At 34.0% G+C, this 27450-nt stretch overlaps 1 protein-coding gene across 1 annotated transcript in view; it reads right to left on the bottom strand.

Moving 5' to 3' along the window:
• Nucleotides 1-3867: 3867 nt before the first annotated feature.
• Nucleotides 3868-27450, bottom strand: part of LOC306875155 (glutamate receptor-interacting protein 2-like) — a gene marked incomplete at its 5' end in the record, with an annotated part of 127626 nt that continues 104043 nt past the window's right edge. The window contains 12 exons of the mRNA XM_079425592.1: nt 3868-9748; nt 10701-10847; nt 12061-12288; nt 16297-16414; nt 17389-17542; nt 17630-17812; nt 19065-19204; nt 20355-20499; nt 22890-23035; nt 23996-24059; nt 26449-26529; nt 26706-26851. Coding sequence (XP_079281718.1) covers nt 9551-9748; nt 10701-10847; nt 12061-12288; nt 16297-16414; nt 17389-17542; nt 17630-17812; nt 19065-19204; nt 20355-20499; nt 22890-23035; nt 23996-24059; nt 26449-26529; nt 26706-26851 — 1750 coding nt within the window. The 3' untranslated portion in view covers nt 3868-9550. The remainder of the gene's footprint in view (nt 9749-10700; nt 10848-12060; nt 12289-16296; nt 16415-17388; nt 17543-17629; nt 17813-19064; nt 19205-20354; nt 20500-22889; nt 23036-23995; nt 24060-26448; nt 26530-26705; nt 26852-27450) is intronic.

The raw sequence follows: 27450 nt of genomic DNA, 5'->3' as shown, positions 1-27450 counted from the left end.
TTGTAATTTACTCTCCCTTAAGCCGTTTCAAACCTGTATGACTTTCATTTTTCTGTGGATCACGGATGAAGAATGATTCAACGATTTCGACGATTCGACGAAGTCAAAGGGGTCCAAAACATTTAAAACGTTTGAATGCAGACTTTTAAAAACATGTTTCAAAGTTTTTGATAATACCATTATCATCTCCGTGTAAACTATAAAAAAAACACAAATTTGTGAAAACATCGCCAACTACTGGCCTGGCATACATAATACAGCATTTTTAATGGTTTTCGTGGATCCAAGTTTCTAAGAAGTTCCGCAACAAAGGAAAAACGTGAGAGTGAATAATTAACGTAACTTTAATTTTTGCATGAACTGTCCCTTAAGTCTGTTTTGTAAACTTTCTGACGTTGCAAGTTGGAAACGGCGCGCAACTTCGAAAATATGCAGCACACCAATTCCTAGCAGTCTCAGCCCTCTTCTAAAGATGCATTCACAGTGAGCAACTTCCTGTAGCAGAGACAATAGGCGTGTCCATTCTATTTGCGCAATTAACGGAGAAAAAAATGCAAATTTAGAGTTTGAGCTTAGTAAATCTGGGCATAATTTTTAAGTATATCCACTGTGCTATTCGGAAGTCGCCCACATTGATTCATAGTCACCAAACACATTCTGATTTTGGGATATCAGAATGTAAAGCTGCCTGGAGAGATTTAAAAACCACGTAGATTCAGGGTAGTTTCGTACATTTTGTATCAAAACTCTTTATATTTCCAATCACATTTGCCTTTTGTATTCAGAAATATCACTGTATTTGACTGTTCTGTTCAGCAATTACCAATAGATCTCATCCACAACTGTTAATCGACAAGAAAAAAAAAGCTTGCTGCGAACTGTAATGTGCAATACTTTGTAGAACGAAATGCATTGTTTTTTCACCTGTCTTTCAGAAAGTTGGTACTTGGAAGTGTGGGATTACGTATGACTTTTAAGCTGTTGTAATATTTCAGAAACAATGAACAGGGGCCAATTTAAGCTACTGTAAACGGTATGCTGAATTAACACCAAAAACTCAATGCTTATCTACTTACTGTGACAATTTATACTTTTTTAATTAGAAAGTAAACCTTAATTCTAAGTATTATGCCAATGTTATGGATTAAATTTATTGGATTTAATGATTTTTTGACTTGGCCAAGTTAAAACCGTAGCCAATCTCAAAGGGAGATGCTCAATTGATCTCAACAGCTTCTACTTTGGTACCTGTGGGATGCTTCATTTACAGAAAAAATAATTGTAAATGTTAATGTTGAAAGAGGCACAATTTTTTAGCAATACAGAGATTTAACAACAGAGACTGGCTTCCCAATGTTGTGCATCTCTTGAAACCCTTCCAGTTTTGAAAAATCGCTAAAGGGGGCAGTGTTTATAAATGCAAGAGAGAACCTTTTTAAAGTAATGATTAGAAATGTTTTATTTTTTTATTTCAAGGATGTGTAAAAAGCAAGTGTATCGATAAAAGAATTTACAGTACCCAAAAAAAAGAAAAATGGAAAAAAAAAGTTTTTATCTCTTAATAAACATTTATCTTTTAAAAACCCTTCTGATTGTGGTGAACATTTGACATTCAGAATTTGTGAACGTTTTACACCATTGTACTGTTTCTTCAGTGTTTTGTTTAGTTATATAAAACAAGGTAGTGTTTTGTTTGGCTTCAATTCTGAGTATAAGCTCTCCCTGTGTTTTTCTCAGCATCTTGCACCATGGAAAATATAGAATTTTTGGCTGCCTACCATAACCTACAAATAAAAATAAACGCAGTGCATGGGCATACTGCTGGTGAATGGATGAATGGAAGGAATGATTAATTGTCAGGGGACTGCTTGTTCTTAGAGGAACAAATGATCTCAAAAACAGATTCATCTGGGCTTTTCTGGATGGCATTTCAGTTGTTTCACCTCATGACTAATAATCCCTCTAAAGAGACTTTTTCATCTTGTTAAACGGGATTAGCATCCTGTGACAATCCTGTAAAAATGGCAGAACATCCACAGTCAAACTCATCTGCCACAGTGACGCTCAAACTATATTTGGTAAAAACATGGCAGAGAGAATCCAGCTACATTCACATTCCTTGGGATCTGCATCCAATTAGCAGAAATAAACCATACATCCATCCATCTACCTACCTATCAATCTCTGTCATATCCATATATCTATCCATCCATCCATGTCTATTTCCCATCATCCATCAATCTCTGTCATTTCCATCCATCCATCTACACTATATTGCCAAAAGTATTGGGTCACCCCCTTCTAATGAACATGTTTGACTACTTTAGTCATTTCTATGAGTACAAATATTAATGTTTAAGCATATAATGATATTCTACAGAATTGTGTGCTTCTAATTTTATATCAACAGTTTGGACAGGACCCTTTTCTAACATGACAGTGTCTCTGTGTATAAGACACGGTTCAAAAAGACATGATTGATTGAGTCAGTGTGGAAGAACTTGACTGGTCTGCAGAAAGCCAAGTCCTGATCCCAGCTGAACACCTCTGGTGTGACTTTATATGCAGACCTTGAGCCAAAAACTCATCACCAAACACCAATGACTTGTACAGACACTATAAGGACAAAAGTGTTGGGACACACCCTTCTTTAGAACAGAAAAAGGCACTAACAAAACTGTGGCAACAAAGATGAAAACATAGTTCATGTATTTAAAAATTGTATTTCAATTTCTGATGAAACAGATTTGAAAGTGTCTAAAATGACTGTACCCATATGTACAAGTCACTGGTGTTTGTATATATTATTATTATTATTTTATTTTTCATATTTTTCAGGTTGGAGCTGAACTCTTCAGGACAGCAGATCTCCAGGAATGAACTTGCCTGATCTATATCTATCTATATCTATCTGTCTACATACATCTAATCTGTTCATATAACGTGTAAAATGTTTTCTTTAACCTATAAACAAACATCTCTATTTCTGACAACAAAATAACAAATGCAGCGCATCCACGAAAGTCAATGCAAAAGTCAGAATGCTTAGTTTCCCCTGGAACCACAGCAACACCCATGAACTTAAGTTATGTTGTCAAGGCATGAGGACATCACCATAGCAACAGCATTGCTGCTCAAATACGCTCTGATTGGTTCAGCATCAGATATAACATCAACATCAATGCTGAGAGTATTTTTCACATAAAAGCATTTTTCTCATATATTTACATGTACAAGTCACAAAAACTCTTGATGGTTGGCAACTGGCTATAGGGGCACTGAAAAACAATTTTGGTTATGTAACACAAGTGCCACAAAATTACCTTTAGACCCCATTTAAAGTGGTTGTGTAATTCACATAGTGAGCAAAAGTGCTCCTGTGTGCACTTTCTCTGTTTCTCAGGTGTTGAAAAGCATGTTTAGAGAAGAAAAGGATAAAACAGAACAGCATCTTAAAAGCACTGGCTGCTTAACAACTCACCAGTAGAATAAAGTCACCAGTAAATCACCCACTGAGACACGGGATAAATCAGGTCCTGTCGGAGAGAGCACAATACATTTTAACTCAGCTTACCTCTGCGCTACTTGGACATGATCGCCGTAAAGTGTGACGCCTGCAGTATGTGACAGGTGAAACACGTGTCTTCCTATTGAAAGTCTTTCAAAGACGTATTTACTCATTTCAGAGCCTCTCAGAGCAACTTTTGCAAGGGCACAGTGTTGAGCCCTCAGCAGGCTTGTGATCTCATTAGATGTCATTACTTCTTCACTTGCAGCCTTTGCTTAAGAGAATTAGAAAGATATCGAACTTCGAACAAAAGGATAAAAATTTGTTTGCACAAGCCTAAGCAGAAGAAAATTCTGTTATGAATTTATTGTTTGCAAAAGCATTCTTACATACAGTTTTGCAAGAAACAATTTCTGCAACAATGGTTTTATGAAAGTGCCTGTTCACTTAAGTGACATTGAATGCATCATTTTACTCAAGAGTGTTTTTTAGAAATTTAAGAATCAGTGGCTACTCATACATTTCCATTTAAATTGCTCAGACACACTGAATTTGACTCAGAGTGGTGGATTTTACCTCTTTTATTCAGTTGTTTTTAGAAAAGGATCTCATTAGCACATTCCTGGATCGATTAGGAATGGGTCTCAACACCAAATCAGTCTAACCAAACCAGAGTAGACTTGATTATTGGTTCTCTTTCTCCATTGTGCTTCAAATACGCTGTGGAAACAGCAAGGTTTAGAGTTCATACAAAAATACTGTACAGAGAATAGAACTTTCATATTACACATTCAAAAATACACATTAATATCAATGCATTAATCAGGAATTCAAAATGCATAGGGATGAACACATTTGGAGCTTTATAAAGCGTATGTAAAATCCTTTAAAAGCCTTCTCTGGTCTCAATGTTGCACATATAAAAGGAACCCCATTGTCTTTCCTCCTGGAATAGTACATACAACATGTTAAAATACTTACACTGAACAATCCCATGGTTAAACATCTCAGAAATGAAACTGTCCCTTCTTTGAGACTTTGCTTACTTGCCTGCCATGTGATGACCTGCAGACAAAATGTGGTCCAAAAAATAAAGGTATAAAATAAAAAAAATACTTCTTTTTTGTAGTCAGCTTTTGGAGGCAGTTAGTAGAATTACGCAACCGACAGGAAGGTAGCGGGGAGAAAAAAACTAAAACTTAAAGGGGCCTAGGAGCAAGCCCTGGGTAGACTCCTAATGCGATGGGCCTGAACAGAGACTCTGATTGTTCAACAAAGTCTTGTAGAACAATGAGTGCTTTCTACTTTACTGCAAATAGATTTTGCTTGTGCTTCCAACATGGTGGTAAAGACTGCAGGGTGAGGAAATAAATTCACCTAATCCACAAATAATTACAGGGTATAAGTGTTTTGGTGTGGACAGGACCACACTGAAGGAGAAATAACCCCAAAAATCAGACTTTTAAGTGTGGGAAAACGGCTTGAATCACACAAGGGAGGAAGTCCTGAATGGGGGGGGGGGGGGGGGGGGGGGGGGCAGGATATAGCCGAGCTGAGCATTGCTTATGGTTATTAGTTGAACCAAGAAACTTCTTTAAGTCTGCAGCCTATAGAGAGACAAATATACAGTAGCATTCATCAGTCCATGTGGGTATCTTTTTAGTGTTTTTTTAATGAGTACTTTACCGCAAAATGAAAATTATTTAAGTCATTATTTACTCACACTCTTAAAAATAAAGTTTTTTTTATTAACATTGATGATTCCATAAGGAAACTGTAACATCCATGGAAATGTTCCATTCCATAAAAGGCTCTTTGCAGTGGAAAAATGTTGTTTAGATTAAAAGAAATAAAAAGAAAAAAGTTTTTCACACTAAGAAAAAAATGGTTCTTTTAAGAACTGGTTCTTTTGGGGACCCAAAAATGTTTCTTCTATGGCATCACTGTGAAACCCCCTCCTTTGGAACCTTTATTTTTTTAAGAATAGATGGTATCATTTATTCTCTGCAAAAAAAAAAAAAAGTTAATGCCGCTCATTTTCATACAACAATATTTCATAGTGTCCTTGTCCATCAAGTTGCAAAAAGCACATATGATAGATTTGCGCAAAAAAACTGGTAATAATTTTGATAAAGTAAATAATGACTGAATTTGGATGAACTATTCCTTTAGTTAATAAATTGGATTAGAAAAATTAAACATTTCTTCATCCAGGATAAAAACACTGTGTAGGGTCTGTCCCAACTATGTATATTGGAATCATAACCCAATTAAAGACATTGTTTGTTTTTCTTTTGAGTATTTAGAACACAGTGTTCCCATGCAAAAAAATGGAACCATTTGCTGGAATAAAACACTTCTTGATCCGCAAATCTAGTCAGGAAGAGTCTCAACAGTGGTTTTTGAGAAATCCAATTAAAGACTGTATTTAGAACACAGTGTTCCCTTTGCATATGCAAAAAAAAAAGAAAAAAGGAATAAAACCGGTCATTGATTCCCAAACCTACTCAGGAGGCATCCTAACAGTGGTTTTCGAGAAACTTCAAAGACATCAGTTTCCATACATCTCAAGCCCACAAACACACACAAAGGGATCAGACACACCCTCAAACAAGTTTACTTTTACCGCTTTAACCAGTTGTTCACGTCAAATGTTACACAAAAGAATTGTCTTGTGGGGTGAAACGGTTCTCATAGCAGCAGAATATTCCATGATCCAAAAACGTAACATGACAAACGACACTAAACGTCCTCAGTTCCCCTTTCAGTTGTCAAGAGATATTCAACCATGGCCCAGTTGAGACCATAAATCTCACATTTGTGAAACACTTGATAAATGTTTAGTGGAGGTTAATAGACTGTGGGGCTGCATGTCCACAGACACGTGACCTTTGTGAAACCTGGGTGCCTCACAAGTTCGGAACATGAGTTAACGATGTGACGGCTTTACAAAAGCTCCTGAACTGATGTGTCTGAAATAGCCTGTGGCGGAAACATTTGTAATATTTGGCCAGTGGTGGCAATGGCAGCCTGGCAACCTACTGTGAAAGAACGTGCCCTTGAGGCCTGGCCGTTTGTGGTGACTGGAGCGAATGCTACATTGTGGCAGCAGTTTGGTGTTAAAAGATCAAGAGAGCTATGTGGAGAGAAACAGTAGGGCTACCATAGTACTTACTACGATAAACTTTTCAAGAAGTCAATGACATGTCAATGAAGTCAGGACATGTCAGACCTCCATTTTATTGCTGCATGAGAGTACATGTGGCCATTTGAGGGTGTAGGTAATGGAAGTACGTACTGCTAACTAAAAAAGTGTCACAAATTAAGTGTGTGCATGTCATTATCACACCTTCTTGTTTCTCATGAAAGTATCTTGAGCAAATGCACTTTACACAAATAGGGTAAAAATACACTCAAAATAAGTCACGTTCCTTCAGAAAATGTTGAATATTAATTTCAGTCAAATTTTCTTGTTTTATTTTCTAGCAATTGTATATCAGGTCTGCAATTATTTCAACCTTCTTTTTTGTTGCTAAAATTAAGCCATCACTCAGTAGAGGCCAACTAGTTTGGGATCAAATGTTGGTTTGTGGTTATTGATAACCATATTTGACAAATAATTTAAATTAAAAATATTTTATTTTATTTGTTTGATCATTTTTGTTACAATAACATAGTTTTTAGTATTAGTATTTGGGAATTCATAAAGTAAAAGGGTTGCACACAAAATGCAGGACAAAGCTAGATATTAATTCTGGTGGATAAAATTTGTCAATATTAAAAATTATTTTGACTACAACTAATTGAAGTCAAAACAGTACAAAAATGAATATTTAGCATATTGTGCGAAATAACATGACATGGCTAATAAGTATTTTTTTTTAAATAAGTATTTTAAATGAGACATTAGAGATGTGTTTAATACTATGTATGTGCCAGTTTGTGTCATATAATATTTTATGTAACATATCTATTCGACCTCAAAAAATAATGCGATGTTATGTTTATTGCAATAAAAAAAGCAATGTCACTAAAATATACCCTATTCATGGAAAATGCATCTTACTCCTGGGAAATAAGAAACGTGTTGTTGACAGATAGGCTGTGAAGTCTTTGTTGGCAATATCAAACAGCAACTTTCGTTTTAGAGCAGCAGGCAGTCAACATGTGCATTGTTGTCATGGCACTCGTGTTGTCGTGACTCGTGTGTATGTTTGTGTCTGACACAGAGGCAAATTTAAGTTTATTTGTAGAGAGTCTATAATGTTTATGCGTTTAGGGAACAAAGAATGGCGGTGTGTTGTCTGTTTATAGTAGTAGTGTATGTGTTTGTGAGAAAGGACAATGTGTTCCTGAAGGTATTCCTAACTCATCCAGGACTAAAACAAAAATAAAGCTTAATTTGTAGTTTGTTTTGGAAGTAAAAACACTTCCTACTGAAAATGGAAACATAAGAAACATTTAAAAAATTATTTTTTGTTTACATCTAATGCCGATCTACTTCAAAAGCAGAATTATTTTTCTTTTTTTGTAAACATTTGGACACAGTATGTTTTTATCTGAAAAAAAAATATCTTAACAAATTAAATAAAAATAAAACCAAAAAAAAATAAAACCAGGAAAGAAAAATAAAAGAAAAAACTATAAGGGGAAAAAAATCTACATCTTGGCCACAAATGAAGAATTAAATTAAGTGTTTCTTGTTTTAGCTGAATGCAGTCACGTTATACTAATTCATACCTTCGCTTAGACCATGGTTTACTAAAATGATGGAAAGTATTGGTACATGGTAGCCACGATTTACTAAAATTAGGGAATTAATCTGTACAATGTAGCCATGAATTACTAAAACAAGAAAATTAACCATGTGACCACGGTTTTAATAAACAAGGAAATGAATCAGTAGAACGTAACCAAACAAGGGAACGAATCAGTATGCCATGGCCATGATTTACTAAAATGAGGGAAAGAAATAGCACAATGTGGCATAAAATTTACTAAAATGAGGGAACAAAACGGTAAATCGTGGCCACAATTTACTAAAAAAAACGCAGAGACGAATCAGTAAAACATGACCATGACCATTTTTATGAAAATGAGGTAACGAATCAGTACAATGTGGCCATGCTTTAATAAAACGAGGGAACGAATCAGAACAACGTGGCCACAATTTAATAAAACGAGGGAACGAATCAGAACAACGTGGCCACAATTTAATAAAACGAGGGAACAAAACGGTAAAACGTGGCCACGATTTACTAAAACGAGGGAACAAAACGGTAAACCGTAGCCACGATTTACTAAAATGAGGGAACGAATCAGAACAGCGTGGCCATAATTTAATAAAACGAGGGAACAAAACGGTAAACCGTAGCCACGATTTACTAAAATGAGGGAACGAATCAGAACAACGTGGCCATAATTGAATAAAACGAGGGAACAAAACGGTAAAACGTAGCCACAATTTACTAAAATGAGGGAATGAATCAGTACAACGTGGCTACGATTTACTAAAACGAGGGAACAAATCAGTACAACGTGGCCACAATTTAAAAAGGGAATGAATCAGTACAATGTGACCATGTTTTACGGAAATGATGGAACGAATCAGTACAATGTGGCCACGATTTACGAAAACTAGGAAAATATTGAAGTCATGAGAACGAATTCTTATTTTGTGGCCATTATATTAATATTGTTGCCCCCATATCATGTGCTTGGCTCAATAGTAAGGAAAAAAAATGTTTTGATGTGTTAAGTCCATGTATGGTGTATGCATCGTCATAGTCCAATATTTTTTGTTCTGTTTTGTTTTCTTCTGTTTAAAAAAAAAAAAAAAAAAAAAACTGGCTCAGATCCTTTCGAGTTTTGTACTGAAAACTGGCTCAAATCTTTTGTTGTACAGTTTTACACGATCACTCCTTATAATCTGGATATTTCAGTTCATTTGAGTTTTGTAATGAAACCAGTGAATCATGACTCCTTCTGATAGTCTGTTGCAACAAATGGTCCTGTGTGGTCATAGTCTGAGTTACCCAGTGGTCACAGGTCCAGCGTGCTGGTCTGGTGCTCGCGGGAATGGCCTACGGGTTTGAAGTGTGGATGGCAGTCGTGGGGCAGGGCGACACCCGGCTGTGCTAATGGGTTTCGGCTAATCACCAGCTCAAGTTTGTCTCCGGCCTCTGTGATGAGGGGCACAGCTAAGCAGCAGTCAAAATCTCGCGTCCGCACGTGGTTCACCTGCCACAAAAATATTTCGACATTTAGACATCGACTTCAGTGCAAAAATGTACAATTAATTACATAATTATAAATGACAACATCTTAATGAAGGGCCTCCTTTGTTTAGCATCGTTTAGTATAAGAGTCTAAAAATTACATTTTTAATTCCCCTAACAACTAAGTGAAATAAATAAAAAATAAATAAGTAGCAAATTAGTAAAACTAAAAACTGGAATAAAAACAAAGCTAAAAGGAAATATATTTAAAAATGATAAAAAAAAAGACAAAAGCACATAGCAATTACTAATACTAAAATTAAAATGAAAACTGAAAATAACAAAAAATAAATAAATAAATTGACAAGATTAATACTATAATAGTATATGAATAACACTGATGTTAGCATATCATTAGCATATGCAAATCAACAGAATTGTGTGATTTTTAGGACAAAATATGATGATAAATATAATATGATAAAATATGATAAAAAAATAATGATTTTCATCATACTAATGTTAATGTAACTTCAACTTTATAAGGGCTTAATCTGAAGCAGTTTGTTCTGAAATTTTCAACCCATTATTAAATATGGAAACAAACATACAAAACCAGACACCATAAAGCAAGCACCTACAACTATGGTTGGAACTGTGGTTAACACACAGTGGTTAAGTATAATCTTTACACAGATTTAATCATTTCCACAGCCAGTGAAGTGTGGCAGATTAGAGAGAGGGGACATTCTCTAAGATTTGACCACAAGTGCTGTGTAGCCACGTAGAAGATCCCGTCAAATCACTTTTTAACTTGACATGTCCTCCCAGAGTCAAAGGCCTACTGACGCTCTCATACCTCATTCTGGCCCTCTCAGAGTGAGTTTAAATTTAACCGAGCTGGGCAGATCATATAGCTGGGGAAAGGGAGGGGATGCTGGGAAACCAGTGTGTGGTGATCTGAGAAGAGGCACCTGAAGGATCCTGTCGTACGGTTTGAGTCCAGCACGGTCCGCTGGACCTTCAGGTCTGATCATGTTCACGTAAACACCCTTTTCCAAGAAACCGTCCGATACGCTGAATCCAAAGTCATCACTCTCTGGGTCTTTCATCACAGTCACCTGTAATTGTGTAACACAAAATTATTTGAACAATTCAACCATGAGCTAATTTATTCTAAATATGTTCAGCAGATGATGTTGAAGACTTAAAGGAAGGGTTCACATAATAATAAGTCCTTAGGCTATAAAAAAAACACTATATCAATCTTAAATCAAAAATGTAATCAAAAAAAAAAAAAAAAAAAAAAAAAAAAAATATATATATATATATATACAGTAAAAAATTAATGAGAAACAAATATGCAAAATATTATATTCATAATATCTGATGCAATATATTTTCAAGTAAATTAATCTTATTTCAAAGATGATTTTCCAAAACTGTATGCAGTTATTTATTTGCATCTACTAAGCAAATCAAATATCATAAAAACAAGACAAAAAATGAAGCAAATCATTGAAAAGCAAAAAAACAACAACTAAAGCAATAAATAAATAAATTAATTAATAAACAAAACCAAAACTAAACAAAAAACTAAATTCCAAAACAAAATTGTTAAAGCAACTCCTAAGACTTTTAGTTTTTTTCTCCAATATAATGAAAGCAAAGTAAAACAAAAACCAAAGCAAAATAAAATAAAAAACAAATAAACTAAATAATCATAAAAACAAAATTAAGCAAAGCAAAATAAAAAGCAAAGCAAAAAAGTTAAGCAAAGTAAAAAAAAAACAAAAAAAAAAAACAATAAAACTAAGCAAAACAAAAAGCTAAGCAAACACAATAAAAGCAAAAAAGCAAATCTCCAAAGAAAGAACAAAATCAAAGCAAGGACATGTCAGTTGTCATCTGAAATAAACAAAGCGAAGTGAAACAAAAGCAAAGCAAAACAAAACAAAAAAGCAAAACTTCAAAACAAAATCTTCAAAGCAACTCCCCAGATATATCAGTTTTCCTTGGAAATAAACCATGGTTATGTTAATGCGACAGATCTGTGCATATCAAAATTTACTTACTGGTTTTGCATGAACTTCATGAAGCATCTACAGCTAAAAATAACACTCTTGAGTTTGAAAAACAAAATTCCATGCTAAACCACATAAAAAGCAGCTACAGTATTAACCAATGAGGAGTGAAAGATGCATCTCCCTACTTTTTCCCAGGGACATTTTCAGAGAAGATTAATACTCCCAGTTGTTACAAACCATGCTGACCAACAATTGAATCCACATACTGTTCAACTGTGTGTTCAACTCATGCTGTGAGTTTGCCCACCTTGTGCAGCTCAAACGGTGTGGGCGACAGGATGTCCTGGATCTCTTCTTTGATCCTCCGTGACTCCCAGGTCTTCTCGGACATACGGAGCGTGCTCTTGTTCTTGGTTTCATTGAGGAGATGCGGGGCTTTTCTCAGAGGGCTGAGGTGAGGTTGGTTGACCGTCTCATCGTGGGCCTTTCGCCCCTCTACACCCAAACTCAGGGCACTGCCGGTCATTATCGATGCCTACGGGTGGATCACAACCTCAAACATTGATTCCTGCCTTCTCACAAGCCAACATTCCCCAGTGCGTTGAACTCCTGTCATGTGAAAGGGCTTTTAGGCCACATTGTTTTAATAGGGAGCCACTGATTAGGCTCTCATTAAGCAATTGTCTCATGTAATAAAACCCTATTAACCAGAGGACGTGAAGCCCATCCTCATTTACCTTTAATGAGCCCCAGAGCCATTTATTTCCAATGAGCTGCGACTGAAATGTGTGTTAATTGTGAGTTCTGCCATTTGAGACTCTTTGAAGCTGTAATTCAATAGGTTTTACTAACTCAATCCAAGACACATAGGATCGGCGTGGATCTACGCTTATGAAATTACTTTCAAAACACAGTTAGCATACAAGAAATTGCAGATTACTTGGAAAGCTGCAGCCCATTACGCCGTCATGACATAATTTGAGATTTGTGCTGGCTTGCATTTACAGTAATACGTGATTTTGGGAACGTAACTACAACAGATACTTCTGTAAAGTCCCTCAGAAACCACAAAGCAGCAATTCTCTTAACCGTTGTGTTGTGCTGAACATTGTTTACATAATTTATTGTTCCCAGTCAAAGATGACTGGCCTTTTAAATATTGCTTGTAAATCTCTCATAAAGCTACTGTCTATTATCACCAGTTTTTAATTTAGTCTTTTTGTCAACTTCTCTTCTTCGAATTAGCACAAGTTTTGTGTTTCTTTTTGAAATTGGTTGATCATAGGCCTCATTGATCTGAGCTTATGCATGCGTTTCCTGAATTGTTTGTTTTACTTTTAAACGTTATATTCCCTTTGGATCCACCTTATCTTGCCGTTGTCCTCCCAGCATTGCAAAACCTTTTATTTTTTTTAGATAAAAAGCATTTTTTTTGGCAAATTGTTTGGTAGTATTCATCAAAAAGTTCAGATCAAAACTGAAAAAAATTTTATAAAATAAAATAATAATAAGAACACTAATAATAATTGGAAAACTATAAAAAATTCAAACAAACAAAATACTACAAATGACAAAAACTACTGAAAGTTTAATACAATTTAAAATAAAAATGGAAATTGTATTAAAATAGTTTACCTTCACTGAAAAAAAGAGGTGTAGAACCTACTTTCGTTTAGAAATTGCTTGTAAATTTCACAATTACAAAGAAATGGCAAGTATCACATGGAATTGAACTGTACATTTTTAAGTAGAAAGACTAAAATAGTCTTTTTCTTGTAAAATGTACTCCAGTAATCTTTTAACATTGTGTTCATGTCATCTCAAGCCTGTATGACCGACTTTATTCTGTACAGCACAAAAAGAGATATTGCCAAGAATGTCCTGGCTGCTCTTTTCCACATTTTTTTTTTTAAATTACAAAATTTATGCCATTTTAAACACCAAATATTTAAAATAGAATTTATATGACTAGATATAAACGTACACATACTTGAAAATATTTATATATATTAAAAAAAATAGTTTAAGTTGTAGTCATTTTTATGCGCATTGCAATTTTTCATTCGTTTTAGTGTTTTTTTTATATTTCTAGTTAGCTTTATTTTTTTCAGAATTTTAGTACTTCAAGGAAATTATAACTTCAACGAATATATGAAATTTTGTCTTGGCAACTAACTCAAATATGTGTAAGTTTTTCAGTTATATTTATATATTATTTTATTTCAGCTTTATTTCCTAATTTTACATTTCTATTTCTTTATTTATTTTTGGTTACAAATTTATATTGTGTTCCTGTTACAGTGTAATTATATATTTAAGTACTGAGTAATATTAATTAACAACATGTACTTACTATATGGTTTGGTTTAGGGTTACTTGCAGTTAATTATGCAATTATGCATAATTTATTGTTATTATAATAGTAATTACATGCAACATGTAACAAGGACACCGTAAAATAAAGTGTCACCTTATTATTATCTTTTTTTTTGTGGAATCTTTTCAAGACTGTGATAGCACAATTCCAGTTACTAACAACATATATTTATTGGGGGTTTATTTCTATTTCTATTTATTTATAATTTCATGTTGAACTGCTTACTGTTTGATATCACTGACATGAAACCTGGAACGAAGCTACCATGCGGCTTCAGAAAACTTGATTCACTGCTATAATACTGCCATTCACTACTGAAAAGAGTGCCAGGACAGTACAAATCATCTCTTTTGTGTTCCACGGAAAACAGAAAGTCGAGTATCGATGAAGAAACATGTCATCCATGCCTGACCTCGCTAGTCAGTGTCGTCAAACATCTGATAAAAACACTTCCCCATGCTTTTCGTAACTCTCCTCGGTTGGTTGTGTAAGAACAGAGCTCATTGTTTTGAGCAAGCAGGCGTGAAATGAGCCATCAGTCAGTATGCAGAGCATTTTGCATTCACTGTCTGTGGTGTTTTAACACTCGACTCATTACAGGAATTATGCAAATAAGGTAAGAGTACAAACACAGGCCAAAAAATGTGAACAATTCCTCATCTTGCAGGTCAGATTTGAGTGCTCGGTTATGGAGGACGCGGCAGACTACCACAATCTGACATAATTTACTGGGACTGTACAGCATTGCTCAACTGCTGAACTCCAAAGAGGTTTTGAGTCATTCTATTAAGCATGTGACTTTTATAATTTTTAATTATTATTTTATTTAACACATATAAAGATAAAGAATATATCATCTCAAATTAATTATATATATATATATAAATATATATAACGTTTTCAAATTTGTCCTCCTACCTTTAAGCAAACAACATGACTTTTCTATAAAAAGTAGAAAAATACTGTTATTTTTTTTTTCTGTTGTTTGTGACTGATTACATGTATATTAATAACAATTTTATACACTTTCTCTTTATTCTCTTCTTTTAAAAAGACGGATACATTTTGAGATATATAAGTACAATGTAGAAGGATTTAAAACAGGATAATTAATTGTCTGTTGTCTTAAACAAAATGTTCAAACATAAATGAGATTGTTTTCGCATGAATGGAAAAAATTGAAATTTTACTAAATTAATCGTTTGACAGCACTAATATATATATATATATATTAGTGCTGTCAAACGATTAATCACGATTAATAAAAGTCCAAAATAAAGGCTTTTGTTTACATATGTTATATATATATATATATATATATATATATATATATATGTACTGTGCATATTTATTATGTTTATGTATTATATATTTATTTATAATACAAATAATATAAATATATAAATGTATATACATGTAAATATTTTCAAAATATAAACTGTATGTATGTGTATTTATATATAAATAATAAATAAACCAAGTACACATACATATTTTATGTAAACAAAAACTTGTATTTTGGATGCGATTAATTGCAATTAATCATTTGACTAATATATATATATATATATATATGCACTGCCCTCCAAAATTTTGGACAATATTGGCATGAATCCTTTTTAATTTGTGATAATTTTGCACTGATACGGGACAACACAAACTATGAAATACTTTATTACATAAACAGCTTATACATAGAAAAAAACTTAAATTTTTGATTCATCAAAATATCCACCATTAGCAGCTATTACAGCTCTGCATAATCTGGGCATCCGAGCTGTCAGTTTTATTCAAACATTGACTTTGAATTGGCAATCAATTGTTGAAGCTATTAACATGTGCTGACCCAAAAATATTTTTAAAAAGTTTAAACCAGTAACCAGGCATCACAGCTGGCAAAGGGGCATGTCTGACATGTATATATTGCCATTATTATGTTTTTTTGCTGTCTTCAATGATAATGTCAAGTTACTTTAATGTATTTGCACCAAAAAACTATAAGGATTTATGCTGATATCGTCCAAAACCACACTTTGCCAGGGGTGTTTCCAAACTTCTGGAGGGCAGTGTATATATATATATATATATATATATATATATATATATATATATATATAGCTGAGTGTTTGTAATTACAATAGCATTTTCATCATGGCAGTGGTTTACCTCGATCTCACGCAGGAGCTCGGACTGGCCGCAGGTCTCCAGGTCTTCCAGGGCCTGGCACCAGAAACTGTCCTCCTGCTCCATCATGAGGCCATCGGCATGCGGCTGGCTGCTGTATCTGTGGCAGACGCACACATTACAGCCAATGAGGCATGAGGCACTTCAGCTGGCACCCACATCCGGCTCTCTGGCACCAGCCTTGGCACGTTAAGACGGACCACAGGGCTCGGTGGAGAGGAGCATCCTGTGAGAGAAACTGAAGGCCTGAAGAACTGCTATTATATTAAAACTTCCCCTCACGAGTGCTGGCTCATCGTGTATAAATTCAGAAAAATGCATTAAAACAAAAATAATGTAATATTTTATTCAAATAGAAGTATAACTGTCTTGCTAATGCACTGATAATTGCTTGTTAAGACATACAAATCCAGACATAAAAAAGATCATTTGAGAGTAAAACTGTAAAAGTTAGACTTTAAATAAGCTTTTATTTATATATTTTTATAATATAAATGTTAAATCAGAGTAAAAGGATGGAAGAGGAATTAAGAAAATCAATACACCGATAATTGATTCTGCTTTAAATAAAATACTTATAAATAAGACTGATTTAGTGTGAATGGAAATAAAAAAATAAGCATTTTACAAAAAAAAGCCTTTTTTAAACGCCAAATATTTAATTTCTTCAGACATGTAAAAACATATTTACTCTAAAATATTTCCAGCTATTTTTATGTGTAGTTTTTATTCATTTTTCGTAATTAGCTTTCAAAGTTTTGGCAATTTTAGTACATGACTTTGACGTAGGAGTTTTTTTTTTTTTTCAAGCCAAAACAAAACAAAACAAAACAAGCCAAAACAAAATAAAACAAAACAAAACAAGCCAAAACAAAACAAGCCAAAACAAAACAAGCCAAAACAAAACAAAACAAAAAACACTGAAATAAGTTTAGGTTTTATTAAATTTACGTTTTTCATCTAATATTTCTATATTTTTCAGCTTTATTTGAACCTCCAAAAAGGATTTTTAAAAGCTTTATTTTATAATAACAACACTGAAAACAACATTACACACTCTATTTCCTGTCTCACCCGGCAGCTTTATCCCAGTCATCTTCACTGAATCCTCCGTCACTGAAGGGGTAGTTTTTGCGGCGGGACGGAGGAGGCGTGGTGTTCCTCTGCTTGCTGTTACGCCACTCGTGAGGGTGTAGCGCAATCCCAGCGGCCTGATGGGTGTAGGCACCTTTGGAGGAGCATCAGGTCACATGTTTCACTGAGGCTATCAGTAGATGTAACAAATATCAGCCCGTCGTGAGAAGAGTGAACTCACCTTGGCTACTGTAACCGGCGTCGATTCCCGAGCCGTCCCACGACTCCATGGCCGAATCCACGCTGGGGATGGTGGTGGAATAAATGTCCGACAGTTTATTGGTCTTCTGTGAGTCGGTCATCTCATCCTCGTTATCGCTGAGCTCATTATCCAGATCGTTCTCTCTATTTTTATCATCTGGAGCTGAAGGGGGAATGACAATTATCTGATGATCAAATAGGATATTAACAGAATAACAATAGGTTTGTGTGGAAACAGATTTGTATGTTTGTATGTAAATGAGATGTAAATAAAAAAAGGCGGGTGTTTTGTGTAAAATGATAAATGCATTGATTTCATTGTTAATACAGATCATTTAGGCAGTAAGTCAGTATGTAGGTGACAAGTCAATGATTTTTATTCATTATGATTAATTATAATAAATTATAATACATCAGAAGTTTTAATTAGATTATTGAAAGCTACTCTATTAGTGAAAACATTTAGCCTCAATTCATATAATTGATTATAATTAATTATATTATAAATTATAATTAAATTTAATGTCTAGAAAATGCATATAAATTATCTAAATTATATTTAATTATATTTATTACAATAGGGGGGAAATTGTTCCTTAATAAAATAGCCAAAATGGGGGAGAAATATATATTATAATATATTATACACATTATTTTTATATTTATTTTACATAAAAACACAAACCAATCTATCTATCTATCTATCTATCTATCTATATATATATATAAAGCTTAGGACCATTAATTGTATACAGTTCATTTTTGTTGCCACCTTACTGTCAGTTTATTTATGTATTTATTCATTCATTCCTTCATTCATTATTACTACTGCTAATTATGAGTAGTCAAATAATTACTATTTTAATAAAAATAGATTTTTAAATCCAGATTTGTATTTATTAAATATAATTGGGACAAAATACTTTCACTAGTACAGTATCTTATCAAATACTACAATTGCTAATTACGAGTAATCAATTCATATTTTCATTAATATTTTCATTGATATTTTAATAAAACATTTAATTTTTTTAATTGTATTAATTAAAATTAATTGGGGCAAATATATATTCACTAATAGAGTATAATATCAAATACTGTTAGTAATCAATTCATATTTTTATAACAATAATAATGTGAATGGTAATAACATTCATCATCATCACAATAATAATAATAATAATACTTTGATTTTATAATTATATTTATTACAATGAATGTATCTTATATCTTAATTTATCCTTTTAAATAACCAGAAGACCCCAAAATGGGGGAAATGAGGAGAGAAATCTATTTTCTATTATATTATATTATATGAAAATATAAAGAAAACATATAAAATACACTATATATTTTTTTCCCCCATAAAGAAAATAAGGCCTATTTTAGGCCTATTACAGTTGTTAGAGACGTACAGTCGGTCTGTTTCTTGATCTTGAGGGTGACGGTTTCTCCTGCCATCTGCAGCAGGTGTATGGCTTCACTGAGCGGCTTCCCCTTCAGACTGACGCTGTTGATGGCCAGAATACGATCGCCAACGTGAATGGCTCCAGTCCTGTGAGAACAGACAACAACCACACAATCATAAACTCTTAGGTGCTTCTTCAGCTATGGACAATAAACCTTCTTAAAACAGATTTTTCAAAATCGACACCAGAGACACAAAGTGTCCATAACTGAAGAAATAACTATGTATTTCTGAGTGCACTTTGAAGGACTGCACATTTGGGGCTCACATTACCAATACATGTTTGGCCTCAGTAGGTGTGTGTGTGTGGTAGCGTCTTTAATGGTCAATTCATACAGAAGACTGCCTTTCATCAGGATCAGCAAATACATGTAATAACCCATTTACTGAATGAGAACCTGGCATATAAGTATAGAATCACAGACGCCGCTTTTCTTTGCAAACTGAACTGGACACAGTTATGAGTATAAAACTCTAACAGGGCTAGCGACATCAACAAATGACAAAAAACATTCATAAAAGCATTATGACTTGTGTGCTATATACTACTACTACGACTACTAATATACTTGCTTTTTAAGCAAAAATGTTTAATATAACAATAAACGATTATCCTTTGAACTATTCATAACAACACTAGTAACATAATGCAACAAACATTATTATTATTATTATTACTACTACTGTTAATTATGAATAATCAATAATTCAAAATTTACTGGGTTTATTCAAATAATAATTTATTATTATATTTTTGAATTATTATTATATTATTATTTATTTATATTATTATTATTATATTTTTTAATTATGATATTATTATTTTTTTATTATTATTATTTATTTATTTTAAGTTTTTATTATTATATTGTTGTTTTTTTCATTTATTTATATTATTATTATTATTATTATTATTATTATTATTGCCACTGTTAATTATGTAACTAATTATGAGCCAGAAAGAGAGAGGGCAGCATGAGCGTATGTAGTTTGAGGGCAGCTGAAGTGGATACATGTGGATATAGGAAGCCAAACACACTAAATGTGGATGAAACTGTGCAGTGAAAAAACAGCAAATTTTCTGTTGAGCAGTGATGAATTAGGAGCTGTGCTTTGAGTCGTGCTGGTGAGATTAGATTGACTGAGCTCTGTAACATCGCTCTGTTTGGTCTCACGTCTGGTGTGTTCGGCGTCCCATATGGGGAGGTTTAGGGTGGGTCTGTGTCCTGTGGCTCACCTCTCAGCGAGACCCCTCTTGGTCAGGCCTGAGATGATGATGGGGTCGAAGGGCTCCTCGGTGCCGGAGATGGTGATGCCCAGCGGGCCGCCGTAGCGCTTCAGCTCCACCGTGTAGATGATGGAGCCAGACGACTCCTGCTCGTCTGGACAGAGGACACGCATCTGCTGTCACATATAATTTTGAGGACGCTAGATTGACCTGACCAACACAATTTTCAATGCATAATTTAACATTGTGAACAGAAGAGCTCGGTGTTTACATTTTCTCTTGATTCGATCTTGGAGCTGCAAAACAGGTAAAACAAACACATTTTCATTTCAAAGCAACAATAAGATGCTTGAATTGATTCCTCTGCTGCTCTGACCACAGACCATGTTTTACCTCATAGCTTTTCTAGCAACATGCTAAATGACTGATCTCTGTCATGTCAACAAAAAGTTACTGCATAATTCCCATTTGTGTCATTTTTATAGTTTTGAATAGTTTACAATTGTTCTGAAATGTGGAAGATGATAATATCTAGTAATAATATAAGTAATAATAAAGAATGAGTAGGTGTGGCCAATGTTTGATTGACAGGATTTATTTGTCATTATGGTTGCGTCCTTTTATGTCATATTATGCCCTTTCGGTGGGTTGTTTAGTTATCTTGCCAGGGTGGTCCCGCGGATCAAGGATAAACTGGAGGATGCTGTGGATGTGGTTCACCGTGTAGGCAAACAACGCCACGTCACATCATTATTCGCTTCGTGACGAGGAGACACCGCAACATCATTTGGATGGAAGTCAAGAGTTCCATTTACCTCAGAGAGAATGATCTCCACATCAAATAATTTCTCTCCAAAGCGGACATTGAAAGTCGGAATAAACTTTGGCCACTTGTCCAGGTGGCTCAAAAAGAAGGGAAGAAGGTCAGTTTCAGCGGTCCCTTTGCTGTTATTAACAATAAGAGAATCGCTGCCAATTCAACACAGTATACTTGAAATGAGTTTTCAGCTGCACTTCAGGTTCGACTTTTTCTGCACACGTCTGCCTAGTTTGAACCGTTGCTGTTATTTTAAGGGCTTTTGACCACATTCCAATGATTATTCAATTCTTCTTATAAAACAGCGTTACAGCAGTTCCAAGTTAAGTGTTTAGTGTTCTTTGGGATCACAGTTTTCCTTTTCTTTCCTTTTTTCCTGTAATTTCTTTTGGACATTTTTTTATTTACTTATACCTTATGGACAAATTTGACTTTAATCATTTGAAATTATTTCTTTAAATGTGGAGTAAATAAGATCATCCAGGTAACCACACACAGTATTAAGAACCAAGGGTTCCCAAACTTTTGAATGTGGTTATTTTAATAATTTCAGCATTTTTGTTTTGTCTTGTGGACTATATGTAAACATCTTTTATTGAAAATATCTTACTCAGGACAGTACTAAATAAAAAAAATAACATGCATTTTGTATGATCTCTCTTATTTTGTTAAAATTATTCACATTTTCACAGATTCTGCAAGGGGTTCCCAAACTTTCGCATGCAACTTTCGACAAATGCAAGTCTTAGACTTTATATGGAATAATAAACCTTACCAGTTCAAAAAGAACATTATATCAGGCAAAAGAGTAGAAGGTGAAGGCAAACAATAAACAAAACTAAACTAAACTATTGACTGACTGATTTTGGAATAACTTGGATTAGCCAACTGGGTCATATTTCACATTTCATTCTATATTTCTAACAGGCAAAAACTAAACTAAACCAAACATATTTATATTTTTCTTTTGTATTTTCTTTTTGTATTTTATATTTATCAATATAAATGATAAAAGTAACAAATGACAATTTAAAATAAAAAGTTTACATTTCCAAGAGGCAAAAACAAACAAATACAACTATAAAGTATATTTCTAATAATGTAAAATATAGTATTTTGCATAAAGAAAGCGTATTTGTGGACCACAAACATTTTTACGTAGGCCTACATAATGAGGATAATAATGTATTTACATGAACTCTTATCATGCTAAAACAAAATATGGATTTTATTTTAATCTTTATCATTTGGAATCATAATTGATAAAAATGTAATGATGAATGAGAAAAATGTTAATACTTTATCATGATAAATTATTAAATAAAAAAGAATTTACATTTCTTATAGTCTAAAATAACCATATATAAGGTAAATAAATAAAATATACTATAAAACAGTATTTTGCATGAAGAAAGCCTATTTATAGAACTATAAACGATTTTTTTATGCAATGTATGTAATGAGGATAATAATGTACTATTATTAAAATAGTAAACTCTCATGATGATAATATTTGCCGTACTGTTTTTATGTTTATGCTGAGATTAATTTAAAAGAAAAGTGCTTTTCATTAATGAATTATAACAGCACGAAGGGAGGAGGAAAATTATATCACAATGCAAAATAATACCCCCTACATGATACAATGTCCTATTTCTTTCCTTTTAAATATGAAATACGACCTTCACAAGTTCTTGGCAGGTTCTGAAGCTGCAGGTCACACACACCTGAGTTGTCCTCATCCTTGCGGATTTTGAGTTTGACCAGCTCTTCGCTCTGCTGAAGGATCTGGACGGCGTCCTCCATGGAGCAGTTCTCCAGACGGATGTTATCTATGGCCAACAGCTTGTCTCCAGGCTCCAGAGTTCCTGTTCTGCAGGAAGAAACCATGAAACGCGCCTCAGTCTCACAAACAAACACTGAACACATCTGTGGAGTGAGCCAACGACTAAGTGTGTACTTGACTTTCTGCAACGCGGTTTTTCAACAAACAAGAAAAGGTATTTATATTTCTTAAGAAAAAAAACAAGAATATAAACGCATTGTAAAATATTTATATATTTAATTTTGGTTATAAAATATTGATTTTATATTAAAAAAGAACAAAAAGAGAGCACACTACTTCCCAGTTATGCAGGAAAATATATATGGAGTTTGTCTCCCCCTACAGGATATTACAAATACATATTTTGCATTTTACTACTGCATCTATAATAATTATAATATGTGAAATATTTCAGCATCAGATATGTTTCGGTTGTTATTTTACATATTCCAGATATGATAATTATAATATCATCTTTTTAAGACTATATAATATCTTCTTATTTCTAAGAAAGAAAATCAATTAAAAATAAAAATATAAAATAGGTATATATATATATACATGAAAAAACTAATTATAAAAAGGATTACAAAAAGGGGATTTTAGGGTTAGGAAAAATAACAAATATAATAAAATATAAACAATAATTAAAACAATGACATAAAGATAAATGTAATAAAATAATAATAATATACAATTTATTTAATATAAATACAATAAATAGATTTATATTAGAAATAAAATAATACAATAAAATATCAAATAAAAAAATGTATGCTATAAAATAATAGGGATTTATATTTTAGAAGGCAAAACAGTCAAATAAAATAAAATAAAATAAAGGGATTTATATTTCTAAGAGTAAAAATATTTTTATATTAAATATTAGTAAAAGATATATCTAAGAGGCAAGTCGAATAATTGAACATAAAGAAAGCATATTTATAGGCTCATGAACATTTCCATTCCTAAGTGTTTCTGTCAGTATTGTTAAGTGTTTGTTCATACCTGTGTGCCATGCTGCCTTTTTTAATGTCAGATATGATAAGAGGCTCTCCTGGTTTCTTACTGGCTGTGGAAAGAGGGGAAAACACATCAACTGCACTGTGTTTCAGCATAGCTCTCTCTCACACACACACACACACACACTAAAACACACCCCCACAAACATGGTTTCAAGGCAAAAATAGAAACTCATATCTGGATCCAGCATGAGCGTGAGCCAGACGTTCAGAAAGAATATTTTGCTCAGATGGAATAAAACATTTTAAGAGCAGAATTCAATTACAGGTGTTAAAACTCCTAGCATCCAGTGGCTGTGTGCCTTTTATAAGTATATATATATATATTAGGGCTGTCAACATTAACGCGTTAACGCATGCGATTAATCTAAAAAAATGTACGTGTTAATTTTTTTACGTTTGATAGGGTTTGACCCCAACTTCTTACCATCACCGCAGCGCGGAAGGTAATCATTGCCTGCGTCCCGATGTGCACACTATCCATCCTAAATTATATGTGATATTAGTAATTTTCAATACTATTTAGGGCAGATAGGGTGGATAGTATGCACATTGGGTTGCAGGGATTGTGTGATTATGAGGTGCCGGGCTGGACAAAAGTGAAGCTAACGCGGAGAGAGAGAGAGAGAGAGAGAGAGAGAGTGTGCGAGAGATATGTATACTCATACAGTATGTGATAAGGGTACAGCAAACCAGTGTTGCCAGGCCAGGGACGCGGTTTCCTCGCACAATGGGCTATTTTGAAAATACAGTTGCGGGAAAAATTACAGCGCCGTGGGTTGCGGGGGTTTTTTTGGGGCTACTTTTGTAATGTACCGCGGCCGCCCAAAGTGTATTTACACGTGATCGCAAAAGGACGTTATTACAAATACTCGATGGTGGTTTAAAGTGAGTTCTGAGTAAAAGTGTACTATTAATCTCATACATTGTCTTATGATGTTAATGTTAGCTATAATGCACCTGCAGAACAGGTCCAATTCTTCTTTAATGCATTTTGTCATAATACTTCATGTAAGGTCGCAAGAAAATGTTTTGTTGTATTTATTTAGAAATACTTTTGATAATAGTTGGGTAAATGTATACTGGGGTTGAAGAGATGTGGCTTGGTAAACGTTTTATTGCCAGTATAAAGACTGGTAATGGCTGAATTAAAACAAAAGAATAATAATGATTATGTCTCATACCTGGTGGAGATGTGAAAGGTTCTGTTTCTTTAAACTAGTTTGTCATGCATTTCTTTATTTCAACACATTTACAGGTAATTCCTAATATTTTAAATTTGCGATTAATCGTGATTAATCACAGTCCATGACTTTGATCAACTGACAGCACTAATATATATATAAATTGATATACTGTCAGAACAGTTGAGCTTTGTTGTTCCTGCAGGAGATTCAGTTCAAGTCTGATGTTTTAGACGTCTGAAGGATGAGATAAGAATTGTGTTTAAACATTCAAGCAGTGAATCCGACAGAAATGGTCAGAGTCTTTTAACTAATGAATGGAGTGAATGTGGTACAAATGCAAAGCCTGTGATTCATATCAGCCCTCATGCAAGTATAATACAAGTTTAATGGCCCATGATCCCTCAGTGTTTATACTGTAAAGAAGCTTTAGAGGAACGTCAGATGGAAAGAAGCCAGACAGACCCAAGAGCTCAAGTAAACAAGCCGACGGAAAGCCTGCGGGAGCTGCGTAAACACTTCCTCAGAAAAAGGAGGCTCTGTTGATCAGGGCTAATATAACTCTATGACACACACGAGACGGGACGCCCCGTATCGGGTGGTCTGGATACGAACACGCTCCATCAGGAAAACCCATACGCAGACGTGTTTAATGACCAGAGTGGATGTCAAAACATTTGTGTGGGTTTATTTTCCGTGCGTTCGGGGATATAAAATTTAACTGCTTCTTGGTGAGTTTGAGAAGTTATGAATGGTAAAATAGGCCAGGGAGAGAGGGATCTTAAAATCTCCCCCACAAAAAGATTCAGAGGGAATGGCTTATTTTTTATTTATTTTTTTGGGGGGTGATAACAGATCAGGAAAGCAAAAGGAAAAATCCTGCAGTTTCTCCAATACGTGATATGACTTTGCAAACATAAATGCAAATTAGTAATAATAAAGAGAACTTGCATAAATTTACCTTAAATGACACAAGCCATAAATACTGTAACACTTTGCTTATATTACTCTTATTAATTTATTTATCTTGCTCATTTATATAGTAGTTTCTTTTTTTTTTTTTTATGTTTAATCACTACAGTTGTAACAGGAATGTTTTGTATATTTGTATCTGCTTTGTTCATTTTCTGGCAGTCATAGTAACATTTGTTATTGAAACGAAGCCACATCAAAATCTTTTGAATATCTTTATCTTTGCTTCAAAAAGTACACTAATAGAGTAACATACCACTGTAAGTTAAGAGTGAGGTCTTACCACTGATTGTGATGCCCAGTTCCACTCCTCGTTTCTTCTGCAGCTTCACATGGAATGTTCCACTGCTAGGCACAACAGATTCTGGACCATCCAACAAAAACAACATTATGATCAAGTGCAAACACAATTGCAACTGATTTTTAATAAAATACCAATGAATCTGAAAATAAAGTGACAAATTCATGTCTTGGGAACTCAATGGATGGAGCAATTTGTGTCTTATGAGCTTGGTGGTGAACATGTGAAACCTCACTAACCTGCTACATCAAACTCAATCTCTAGTGTGACCTTATTGGCCAGAGCAGCATCCCGGAGCAGCTGATTGGCCTCTTCCAGCGTTCCGTCTTCTGTAGGAATTCCGTTGATGGATAAGACTCTGTCTCCAACCTGGAGAAGCCCACACCTACCAATCAAAACAAGACAGAAGGACTAAAAACTAATGTTCCCTTCCTCCAGCGACTAAATCACTGTCGCTCCAAACACCCCTTAAATGGATAGTTCAGCCAAAAATGAAAATCATCATCATTTACTCACCCTCAAGTTTTCACACCTGTATGAATTTATTTCTTCTGTTGAACACACACAAATATATATTTTGAAGAATGTTGGTAACCAATTGCAGCCATTGACTTCCATAGTATTTCTTTCCATATTATGGAAGCCAATTGCTATACTCAACAGTTTGGTTACCAACATTTATACATGATGACAGAATTTTAATTTTCAGGTGAACTATCCTTTTAAATGGGCGGGTCTTTGCCAAAATAATGTGACAAGTGGAGCAGACTTCATGCCAATATTAAAAAATCTGACTGAAAACTGATGTCAATTTTAGAAGTTGATTTTTATCAAACACAACAACAAAAATGCATGATTTACAGTAAGTGTATTGTTTCTCAGGTTTGTATATGCAAGCCCAGTGTCACTGTAGGAAACCATGTGTGTATGAAAGAGAACAACTGACCTGACATGCAATGACTTCCAGCCCAAACACCACAAATG

Source organism: Barbus barbus (assembly GCF_936440315.1).
Source record: "Barbus barbus genome assembly, chromosome: 9".
Taxonomy (NCBI): Eukaryota; Metazoa; Chordata; class Actinopteri; order Cypriniformes; family Cyprinidae; genus Barbus; species Barbus barbus.
This window is presented reverse-complemented; position numbering and strand designations above follow the sequence as displayed.